General features: G+C 40.4%; 1 protein-coding gene and 1 pseudogene across 2 annotated transcripts in view; one reads left to right on the top strand and one right to left on the bottom strand.

Annotated features, from left to right (window-relative positions):
- The window catches only part of ubxn6 (UBX domain protein 6), a 42463-nt gene that overhangs the window by 27871 nt on the left and 2078 nt on the right, over positions 1-12514 (bottom strand). Inside the window, exons 2-4 of one of the 2 annotated variants that reach the window (XM_060846359.1) lie at positions 10739-10967; positions 2297-2451; positions 648-706 (exon numbers count right to left, since the gene is read on the bottom strand). In XM_060846359.1, coding sequence (XP_060702342.1) covers positions 648-706; positions 2297-2384 — 147 coding nt within the window. In that variant the 5' untranslated portion in view covers positions 2385-2451; positions 10739-10967. The remainder of the gene's footprint in view (positions 1-647; positions 707-2296; positions 2452-10738; positions 10968-12514) is intronic. The other variant, XM_060846358.1, reaches the window with a different exon arrangement.
- On the top strand, positions 12072-12192 carry LOC132829261 (U6atac minor spliceosomal RNA; annotated as a pseudogene).

The following is a 12514-nucleotide window of genomic DNA, read 5'->3' as shown; positions in this document are numbered from 1 at the left end:
TTAAAAGTGCAATATGAATACAAATTATTGTTGTAGCTTAACATAGAGAGCACTGTTCCTTTCTTCAAATGGCTGTTAAAATAGCATTGAAGAGAATACCATGACGTCTAAGAATATAGCTGGCAGCAATATTGGGCTGAAGGGGGATGTGATGGGTAAGAATGGCTGTTGACTGTTACAAAATTTGTGTAGGAAGACTATTAGAGACAAAGCAAAACTGCACTCTGTTTGAAAGAATCAAACAATTTGAATTTAAAGACAAGGAAATTTAATCACTTTGCTTTCCGAAAAACAAAAATCAGACAATTCAAACTCACGTTGTGCTGATTAAGAGTTGACAATGATTAGGCTTTGATAGTCTGTAATTGATCATTTCTTACAATTTATAGTCACCAAGCACAAAATGATTGGACTGAAGTTAGTAAGAGGAGTAGACCTATCCAAGCACTTTGGCACAAATAAGACAATCTAACACAGTCTACAGATTCAAATTTTATTATTCAGATGCTGGCGAACTTTGAAATTGAGAGTTCCTTTATCACAAAAATTCTAATTGATCAGAAACAAATACTATGAAAAGTTAGCCAAATACAAATTTTTGGCAACGAGGGAAGACTCCATTTGCGACATATTAGTACAAGATCTACCTGATTGTTTACAGTCCGTGCTTCAGGGAATGCAGCCTCTGCCGTCAGTTCTTTCTTTACTATATTAAAAATAAAGAAAATTTAGTCAACCACTTCAAAATTTATAATTTTAAAATATACAGTGTCCAATATGAATCAAGGTAACACAAACTAGAGCATCATGCACAGTATTCAAATGACAGTCTTCTGGATAAATTGATTATACGCTTCCAAGTCAATTCACTGAACACAGTTTCTCTCCAAGCAAATTAGGTTTTAAGGGATTTCTCTCTGTTTACCAAGTCTGACTGCTGTTGAGTTCTGCAATCAGACCACGTAATGCTGTAGGTGGTTTTTAATTCCCTCTGAAGCAACCTAGCATCTCTCTCAGATTTATACAAACAAACAGACAAACAAAAAAATTTAAATCCATATTAGATCAGTGGTTCTCAACTGGGGTCCACTGAGACTTTTCCAGCAGATCCATGATATAAAGTGCCTATCGAGCACAATAACCTTTGCAGTGCTAAGGTAGCATATCTAATTCATCGATAAGTAGAATACCTGCTTTCATAGATACATTATTAAAACACATTCATACAATGGAGCATTATATTGTAATTTAAACTGGGATAGGGTTGTAATACCTGAAATCATTGGAAAAGGAATCTGCAAAGCCAAACAACAGAGTTTGAAAACCACTCTTCTGAAAATTAAGAGAATTATCATAATAAAAAAAAAGGTGTTCATTTCTTACCACCACTGTAGGGTCAAGCTGGCATCGAAGTGCCTAGAACACAATGTCTTATTCCAGGTACATGCTGACCAGAGCAGTATGTAGCTTCAATATGGGTATTCGCACAACATTTTTTGCCAATATATCCAACATCCTGTTCAGTTGGTTTATTACTGTGTCACTACCCACTAATCAAGTTACATGACCCCCAAGCACACAGGTGGATATTTTGGTCAATATGGGCCAGCTTCGGCTGAAGGACCTGTCTCTGTGCTGTGGGACTCTATGACTCTAAGTTACTCAGACTTATTACGTGATTTATCAGATCCTGCTTCAGGATATCTGCTAACATGTCAAGAATTTGAATGACAGGCACTCAAGTGTCACTGTGTCAACCTAACTCCTTATGTTTATCATGATTGTGTTGGGTAATTTTAAACTTTATGTTTAATTTAACCCATATTTCAAAGCATAATTTCTTTCCTCCTCCCATCCCGCAGTCTGACACCAATTATTTAAGAACCAAGGAATACAGCTAGAAAGTTTGAATAGTGGTACAAAAGAGAGAGGAAGGAGAAGTTTTCTCACCAAAAATAGTTCAGAGCTTTATACAGAAACAAATCCACCATATGGTCACCAAGTCTGCTTTCATATTAGAATACAATGCACAATGTTAAATGTCAAGAATAAGGTTAAAATGCAGACTATATACACTTCAAAGTTGTGCAACATTCTTATATCATCTCACTTTCCTTACCACAGGTGTTTATCCGAGTGAAGTACAATTCAATCACAAGTGCAAGAATCTATCATTTTAATACTGGATTTTAAAATACCTACACAGAACTACTGTGTATGAATGACATAGACCCACTAGCTATGGTAAAACAGTTAAATGGTTCAATATATATTGACTCCTTCAGTATTTACCTACCCTCATTATGTAAATGGCTCGACCCAGTCGTGCTTCGTCCTCTATGCTGTTTAATTTCCAGCCTTGTTAGAGCTGCAGCTGCTGCCATCTGAGCTTCTTCAGCCGGTGGTCTGCGAGGTTTCTCTGGCCCCTTGGATTTGTTTTCTACGGTTTTTCTAAAGAAGACCAAAGTCACACGGAATTCATTTGTCATGATGGAGTCTCTCATAATATGAGACCTGTGTGTGCATTTTTATGTCAGCACACATCCAGTTTATTAGTGAACGCTGCAATAATTCATGCAGGGTACTTTTCTAATTGTTACATGAACTTTCAAGTATGACAAGAGTTCAATGTGATAAACTAGACATGAAGAACAGCAGCACTTGAAAGTTCCTCTACAAGTTGCATCATCCTGATTTGGAACTTTACTACTACTCCTTTGTTGTCACAGTCAAAAATTAAAACTACCTTCCTAACAAGACTGTGGGTGTATGTGCACCACATATACTGCAAAAAAAAAACAGCTCACCACCACTTTTCCAATTTGGGATGGGAAAGAAATGTTGGCCTTGTCAGCAACTCACATCCCGTTACTTTGTTTTTGAAAAGTGAACGGGAAAGGCCATTAAACCCACTCTTCAAAACTGATGTTATCTCTCAATGCTCTCTGAAAATTTATTCCCAGGTCAGATTGAGCACATGGGAAAGAGGTGCTTATGAAAACTGTTTCTCTCACAATTTCTTGCAGAGCTGTAGACCAGTGTTAATTGCCTCTCCCCCAATATCCAGCTTTTATGACCTTACAAATATATTTTCAAAAAAGTTCCACTCCACTTTGTATATACTGTTAACTTGCTATTTGTTTTTCTAAGTCCTACAGTAACAGGTGAACACATTTTCTTTTTAATTTTGACAATCTGGTCAGGTCAGTTCCCCCACACCTCAAAAAGTACTGTTACAGCTCGACTTCTTATTAAGAGTTAAAATTCTCAGAATCTGTTTTCTTCATTACTTTATGCCACCAAGCTCACAGTATCGCCCTTCACATGAGTACAACTGCACCCAGATTCCAAATGGGATTAGATCAATGTGTACAACAAAACAACCTCTTTGGACTTGCACTGTATCCTAATGTTAAATCAGAACTTTTTCTTTTAAGAAAAAGTGAAACGAAGCTTCTCAATGATTGTTTCTTAGATTTACTTACCCTATCAGCATCCTGGTAGCACTGTTCAATATACTGCACACTTCTTTTTGGTCCCTCACTCTCATACAGATCAATTTACTGATCGTATAACAACTTGTGCAGCAGAATTACATAATGAAATTCTGCAATACTTGCTACTAACTTTTTTCCCCCCCCCAAAAGGGAAAAAAGGTGTACACTTGGATAGTACAGTAGGTTACATACTGGACCTCTACCTCCATGTCATGGGTTCAAAATCCAGTACAGACTTAAGGTGAATGTCTGCTGTCCACTGGCAGTGGGAGATGCAAGGAACTTATTTTCAGCAGTCATAATCCAGTTCTTAAAGCCATAAGATGGCTGGCATATTACAATAGCAATGGGGCATCTCTCTATATATGTGGTACTCTTCTCAGATGGAGACAGTGTAGAGGTACCTTTACTCTCACATTAGCTGCTCTGTGCTTCACCTGTCAAAGCTTAATTATTTCACTGGATATTGTTTACAGGAAGAGCTCCATTTGAAAGAACAAAATCTTTCAGCTGGGGTCTAAAATTTGAAATAAGCACACACCTCTCCATACCCTGTATATAAAAATATAAAATGGGATACATGCTGGCGATTTAAATGCTATGGTCTTTATGACATCTGAGCCCTGCTTTGCTGAGATCACTCCCTTACTGCTGGCTAGGTATTATTTCTCTATAAATATGATGTATATTGTAAGGCGCTATCAGCCTCTATCCCCATCAGCCAAGTTCATCACATTGATCATTGTATCACTTTTTTAAAAAAAACGCAAATAAAGAAAAATCTACCAGTGACAGAGGCCATTGGTATTAATATAAACCAGAACATGTGCAATCCAATAGCCCGGTTGATAAAAAGGCACATGGACTTGAAAGATCCCATACTCCTTGTGCTGGAGTCTGGATTCTCACGCACATGGTAAATCTCAGATTCTTCAGTGCAAGCACAGACAGAAGTGTAGACAAGACAACAAAAACAGGAATGGGAACTCTTAAAAAAGATTTTCCTTCCTACTGTATCCAAGGGGACACAGGAGGTCCACTGTGGCACTGCTACAGCCAAACTGATATTCACTAACTCTGGGACTGAGCAAAGGACATTCCTCAGCTATGTGACTTAATTAGACACTAAGCAGCACCCATCTACCTGAACCACTTTAATAAGCACATTAATTCAACCCCCCCCAAAACAACCCCAAGGAATAAAGTAATTTAAAATTAATGGGAGCAAAGGATGAAATGCTGATTACATTGTGCTTGTGGGCAGTTAATACATTATGGTTTCTCAATGTAGTGAGCTTGTACTAGGAACTTTCTTGGTTTAAGCAACTGAAGAAATTAAGTAATTGGTTTGTTCTTGATTTGTGTTAGTAGCCCAGGGAATGCCATCACTGGATGGCACAAACTTAGTTCATCGCCTTGTTTTTTTTATTTCTCAGCATATCACAGCAGGTGCTCTGGGCAGAATGCACTAGCATTTGCATCTTCATTGCCTTGCAAGTGATTTGCAGACTTCAAACAACATACAATTATAAATTTTATTGTGAAGCCAAAGACTGAAGCAAAAATGTTAAATTTAAAGCCTCTTTGAATAGTTAAGTGAAAGCTTATTGAATGGACAGTTCACATTGCCACCAAGTGGACAAATTGAGCAACTACTATAACCTGACTGAGTTGGATATGTTCAACCTCAATTCTCAAAAGTGACCAAGTAATCTGAGCTGACCTTGGTTACAGGGATGCAGAGGTACCGGTGTTGGACTGGGGTGGACACAGTTAAAAGTCACATACAGAGGAGAGTGAGAGAGAGCATGTGTGTGTGTGTGCACGCACAAGTGTGATGGAGTATCTGCCTGTGAGAGGGTGTGTGGGGAAGTGAGAGACAGAAACGTGTCACATACACACATGTCGTGACGTGAACCCAAGATCCCAGTTGAGGCCAACATCATGATTATCAGCTTCTGCTTGGCCATTCTGCGTTGTTGCGTATCCCAAATTCCGTCTTGGATAGCAGTCACCCGAAGGTCCAAGGCCTAATGTCCTGACTGAAGTGTTCCCTGACTGGGAGGATGAGTATAGTACATCCCACTCTGATGATTGTTGCACAGTGTCCATTCAGCCGTTGTCATAGCAGCTGCTGGACCTCACCAATGTACCATACCTTGGGGCACCCATGCCTGCAGTGTTATGAGATAGACAATGTTGGCTGAGCCTAATGAGTACCTGCCACACACATGGTGGGGTGGTGTCCCCACGTGTAATGATAGTATCCATGTCGACACCCTGATATGTCTTAGTGGTTGTCATGGCAACGTTGTCTCTCTCATATGCTGCAATAAGGATGCCCCAAGGCATGGTACACTGGCAAGACCCAGCAGATGCTACGACAACGGATGAATGGACACCACACAAAAATCATCAAGCAGGAATGCTCCTTCCCAGTGGGCAGCACTTCAGCGGTCAGGGACATTCAGCCTCAGACCTTTGGGTGACAGTCCTCCAAGATGGACCTCGGGATACACAACGCAAAAATCGCTGAACACAGACTGATCTTGAGTTCATGTCACACTACAAGCGACACCACTACACTATACACCCACAATCACACAGACACTCAAGTAGACCCTCTCTCATACAGATACTCTCTCAGACAGACACACACTGCCAACCCCCCACACTTTCATGCACACCCTTTCACAGTCATATAGTCTGTCTCACACACACACTTTCTCTCTCCCTCACACGCACAAGTCTGTGGGGTGAATTTGCATTTACATATACATTGTGTTCTTTTTGAACAAAATAATCTGTCAGCAGTCAGTCCAGATGACATTTTATAAATAGAACCGGCCTGACTCAAGGTTGGAATACAGACAGACTCTAGCCTCACACCTTCAATGCAAATCCTAGGCTGCTGTTAATACTCTTTAATCACTTAGAATGGGTTGCAGGTTTCGATTCAATAGTACTTAAATCCCAGAGCTTCCTTCAAGTCACATTCATTAGATAAAGTTTCCTCGCCTGAGTGGTAGGTAGGGAGAGAGCGAGAGCGAGAGCGATTCTTTTCCCGAGGTCACCAAATTCTGCAAACAGTTAAAGTTTATTAAAGCTTGTACGAGCTAGGTAACACCTTTGACCCTCTTCGCAGACATGCAAAGTGAGGCCCTCAACAAAGAAAATACATCCCCTTTATACAGGCCAGGTGGCCATACAACGATGCTCTGGCCACTTCCCCCATAGTCACATGCCACGCAAGACAACCCCTCTCAGTCACGTTGTCCCAGGTAGAATGGCAGGATGAGATCATCCTTGGAGATAATGCAAATGCTAATGTCATAGTTCTGGGGAATCATTATGCAGACAGTTTCCTGACTCAGTGATTCCCCAAGACAATGCAGATGCGACACACTTCTGGCCAGAAAACATTTCTGGATGGAAGGGATGAGTGATAGTTTAACTGGTCAATAACAGGACAGTAATAGCAAATGACTGTCTAAATGAAGTGTGAATTATGATGGATGATCAGCTGCATTCAGGATTGTCAGCCCCACCCAAAGGTAGTGCAGTTTAACTCTTTAATATTACATTAATGTCCAGAGAGATATTCTCATTTAATCTTTAACATTACATATTTCCATTGGCTGAGTTCAGCCAATATCATGGTTATTTTCCCCATCTATTCCCAGGAATACAAGTGCATACAATTTAAAAAATTTATGTAGCACTTACAAAAGAGGAAACCCTCTCAAGTGCTTCACAGAAACGCAATCAAACACTGCACCGAGTCATAGGAGACTCTGCTTGTTTTTAAGTAGGGTCTGAAAAGGATGGAGAGAGAAGAGAGGCGCAGAGGAACGAAAAGCTTCAGAAAAAGAATTCCAGATTTACTTATCTCCCAGTAACATGCCCTTATTGAACTTATTCTTCACGTATTTCATGTTCACATTCTCCAGCACATTAGCACTACATTTGAAATCTCTTACAGCCCAACTTGACATGGCCTTATCGCATTTGGAATGTATTCAAAAGAACAATAAATGGCAAGTGGCGTATAATATAGATAAGTGTGAGGTCCTGCATTTTGGGAAGTCAAATCAAGGGAGGAATTTCACAGCGAATGGTAGGGCCTTAAAGGAGTGCAGTGGAACAGACGGACCTTGGAGCTCAGGTACACTGTTCTCTGAAAGAACCACAGATCGACAGGGCAGTGAAAAAAGTTTTTGGCACACTGGCCTTCATCAGTCAGGGCATTGAGTATTGGGGTTAGGAAGTTATGTTGCAGTTGTACAGGATGTTGGTGAGGCCGCACTTGGAGTAGTATACTCAGTTTTGGTCACTTTGTTATGGGAAGGATATTAAAATTGTAAATTTCTTCTGCACTCTTTCCACAGATGTTGCGAGGACTCAAGGGAGATGTAGGGAGAGGTTGGACAAGCTAGGACACTTTCTTTAAGAGTATAGGAGATTGGTGGGGTGGGCCTTTTGGAAGTGTCTAAGATTAAAGAGGCACAGATAGGGTGAATGTACTCAGTCTTTTTATGAAGGTTGGGGAAATGGAGGACTAGAGGGCATCAGTTGAAGACTAGAGAGGAAAGAATAAAAGGAAACCTAAGGGCAACTTTTTTTCTTACACGCAGAGTGGTACACATGGAATGAGCTGCTGGCAAAAGTGGTTGAGGTGAATACATTAATCACCTTTAAAAGGCATTTGGACAAATACATGAATAGGAAAGATTTAGAAGGATAAAGGACCAAGTGCAAGGAAATGAGGTTAGCACTGATGGTCATTTTGGTTGGCATGGATCACTTGGAGACAAACAGCCTGACTGCAGATACTGGAGAAGTCAGAGTCGATCAAGTGTGGCAGTGGAAAAAGCACAGCAGGTCAGGCAGCCTCCGAGGAGCAACAGAGTCGGCATTTCATGCATAGCCTCCCCAGTCCTGATGAAGGGTTATGCCCGAAACGTTAACTCTTGCTCCTCAGAATCCACCTGACCTGCTGTGCTTTATCCAACACCACACTTTATCGACTAAATATTCAAAGAACAATAGTGTATTCAGGTTAAATGTAGTTATGTGAAAGAATAATTTTCAGTACTTACATACTTTATACAACTAGTCCTAGCTGAGACTGTAAATTTGACATTAAAAAAATACATGCAACAACAAAGAAAAGCAAACACAAACATGCACCTTCATCCTGAGTTCAATTCCATTCTGGAACTATAAACAGTAGGCATTCTAATTCAGGTGTTTTCCATTCCTGTGACACAGTTAGAGAACTGAATGTAAACTAGCTTTAGCAGAAAATAACTTGATCATTTAAATAAAATCCTCAGTTACAGCACTGCACTAAGTTGTCTGTCATTCACCCTTTTCTACCCAAATTTCTGACAAAGTAATGCTTTATTACAAAGACAAAGGTTTCTTTGTATAGTATTCAGTTATGTAAAAGAATGACAAGGTATGGCCAGTAAGAGGAAAACCTTTGCTTGTAATTATACAAAAAAGTACTTAACTCCTTTCCTAGGAAATGTTTTCTTCTTCAATTAGAATACACAGATTTTGTAATTTCCCTTGCATGAACGTGATAAATTTTTGACTTCACCTCGCGAAAAAGGACTAACATTTTCCTTTCCCTGAAAATTCTTTACAGGATTAATCGTTGCAGAAGTCATGTTGATAACCCAAAGCAAAATAACAGGGTTGTCTCTGAGGAGGCTATAAACAGCTTGCCTTTTAAACAAAATGGATTGAAATCGGAGAGTTTCTTTGGTCAGTATTTCCAAACTTTTAAATTTAAAAAGTGTGTATTTTGTTTGTGTTGTGTCTTTAGATTTTTATTTCCCCCATCTGTTTTTTTTTTAAAAATAACTTGTTATTTACATAGAGAGTCCACACGTATTCTAAGGTTAACAAATGGTTTTTAAGAGGACAGTTTATGGGATGACAAGTCAGAAGGACCAAGTATAACATATATCCTACGGCACGTGAGAAGTCCCAGACAAACATCTGCAAGACATGTCACCACTGCACAAGCTTAAGTAGCAGCTGTTGTGTGTCTGCAACGTAAAGGACTATGTGGATAGCATGTACAGGAAGGTAGTGACACTGCAGATGAGAAGCGTATGACAGAGAGGGAATGAGGATTTCTAAACAAATAGTCTGGGAAAACCAGACAGGTAATACAGAAACCCAGAGTCTACTGTGCTTGCTAATTGGTATTCCATTTTGGAAACGGACGAGGACAATGGTTCCTTGTGGAATGCAAGTAAAACTAAGCCCATGTCATCATGGGTGACTCAGCTGCATGGGAAGGAGCAAGAAGCATGGAAGAGCAATAGTTGAAGGGCATTCCATAATCATAGGATCAGACCAGCATTTGTTTGCCATGATGGCCTGTTGCTTCCCTGCTGCCAGGAGTTCATGGAGCAGCTGCAGTACACCTTTCTGGAAGAAGGTGTTAAGCCAGAAATTGTGGTCCACATAAAAAAAAAGAGTCCAGTTAACTATGACTAACCAAACACGTTCAGGATTGTAAAAGATGAAAAGAACAGACCTATAAACTTGACAGAAAAAGCAGTAACTGCAAGGATTGGGAGGCTTTGTGGAATACAACAAAAAAGAATCAAGAAACTGAAAGGAAAGGAAGCAGGAACATGAACAAAAATCCACGAAAATGAATTCGCAAAACTTTTATAGGTATATGAAAAAGAAGCATTTGATTAGCATAAATGTTGGTCAATTACAGGCAGAGACAGGAGAATTTATATTGGGGAAAAAGAAAAATGGCAGAGAAGCTAAACAATACCAAAATATTAAAGAACAAGAGGTCCCAGCAGCTAAGGAGAATGAGCTGAAAAAACTGGCATTGCTAAGATGGAGACATTAATGGGGCTGAAGCTTGATAAATCCCCAAGACCTGACATTTTGAATCCCAGAATGTTGAAGGATGAGGCTGTAGAGATAATCTATCTTCCAAAATTCTAGATTCTGGAATGATTCCTGTATATTGGATGGTAGCAAATGTCACCACTCACTTTTATGAAGGGAGTGAGAGACAAAACTGGAAACTACAGACCTGTTGGCCTTACATCAGTAGTAGCAAAAAATCTAGTACACAGGATGGCATAAATGAATACTGAATAATAATGATCTTTTTGCAAGGTTTGTAGCTCAGGTTGAGGTTTAGGGTGTAGATTTGCTCGCTAAGCTGTAGGTTTGCTATCCAGACGTTTCATTACCTGGCTTGGTAACATCATCAGTGGCGACCTCCAAGTGAAGTGAAGCTGTTGTCTCCTGCTTTCTATTTATATGTTTGTCCTGGATAGGGTTCTAGGGGTTTGTGGTGATGCCATTTCCTGTTCGTTTTCTGAGGGGTTGATAGATGGTATCTAGATCTATGTGTTTGTTTATGGCGTTGTGGTTGGAGTGCCAGGCCTCTAGGAATTCTCTGGCATGTCTTTGCTTAGCCTGTCCCAGGATAAATGGACAAACAGGAAGAAAGTTAGCCACCAGGATACACGAACACTAGCTAGCCACAAAAAGACACGACCCTCTCTTCCTCGTAGCTCTACACACAGATGAAAAAAAAGACCAACATTTCGACTGCAACAACAGCTTCGCTTCACTTGGAGGTCACCACTGGTAATGTTACCTAGCCAGGCAATGAAACATCTGGATATCAAACCTAAAGCTCAGCGAGCAAACCTACACCCTAATAATGATCTGTTCGGGAACATTCAGGATGCACTTACATACAATAGGATGGAACAGAAACAAAAAAATGGAGCTCGTCAGAAACATACGACATTAATCATAATTACTCTCCATACAGATTAGGAAAATCAGACTGTAGTCAAGACAAGTAATGTTTTTTGGATAGCTTCTCAGAACAGAATTGAAGGGAGTGCTAGTGGGCGGCACGGTGGCACAGTGGTTAGCACTGCTGCCTCACAGCGCCTGTAGACCCGGGTTCAATTCCCGACTCAGGCGACTGACTGTGTGGAGTTTGCACATTCTCCCCGTGTCTGCGTGGGTTTCCTCCGGGTGCTCCGGTTTCCTCCCACAGTCCAAAGATGTGCGGGTCAGGTGAATTGGCCAGGCTAAATTGCCCGTAGTGTTGGGTAAGGGGTAAATGTAGGGGTATGGGTGGGTTGCGCTTCGGCGGGTCGGTGTGGACTTGTTGGGCCGAGGGGCCTGTTTCCACACTAAGTCTAATTAAAAAAAAACAGCTTATTCTGGAGCTGACCAGGCAGCAGGTTATATAGGAGTCTCGATATTGAGATGCCATGAGATATGGTTAATTGATGACCTTAATCACTGGTGTGGACTGACAAATACGATAAAGGGTTGGCTCAACAGAAATGTAATATCAGACATTTCAAGGGATATTTCAGAATTCACAGAATGGACACATTCCAATGAGTAAGAAAAACTCCAAGGGGAGGGGAAAGCAAGTAAGAAATATAAAAACAGATCATAGGAGTTTCAACATTTTTAAAGGAGGTATTAAAGTGTGCATTGGCCTTATTAAAAAAAGTGAGCCTCAGGAGTGAATTGAAAAAAAGCAAAAATAAATTGGATGTAAGGAGAGGTTAGCACTCCCTTCAATAAGGATGGAAGGGTTCCTAGTGGCCTCACAACACACAAACTATTAAGGCATCACCATCTACTACTAGACCAGCAAAATGGCTCAGTGGTTAGCACTGCTACCTCAGTGCCAGGACCTGGGTTCAATTCCATCCTCATGCAACTGCCTGTGTGGAGTTTGCACATTCTTCCCGCATCTGCATGGATTTCCATCAGATTTCCTCCCATAGTCATAAGATATGGAGGGTAAGTGGGTTAGCCATGATAAATACAGGATTATAGGGTGAGGTGTCAGTCTGGGTGGGATGCTCTTTGGAGAGTCAGTGTGGATTCAATGGGCCAAGTGGCTTGCTTCCACACTGTATTGATTCTATGATTCTAAAGAGATGACAAAAGAATTAATTGAATACTTTGCATTAGCCTTCAAG

The sequence above is a fragment of the Hemiscyllium ocellatum genome, chromosome 28, assembly GCF_020745735.1.
Source record: "Hemiscyllium ocellatum isolate sHemOce1 chromosome 28, sHemOce1.pat.X.cur, whole genome shotgun sequence".
NCBI classification, from domain to species: domain Eukaryota; kingdom Metazoa; phylum Chordata; class Chondrichthyes; order Orectolobiformes; family Hemiscylliidae; genus Hemiscyllium; species Hemiscyllium ocellatum.
This window is presented reverse-complemented; position numbering and strand designations above follow the sequence as displayed.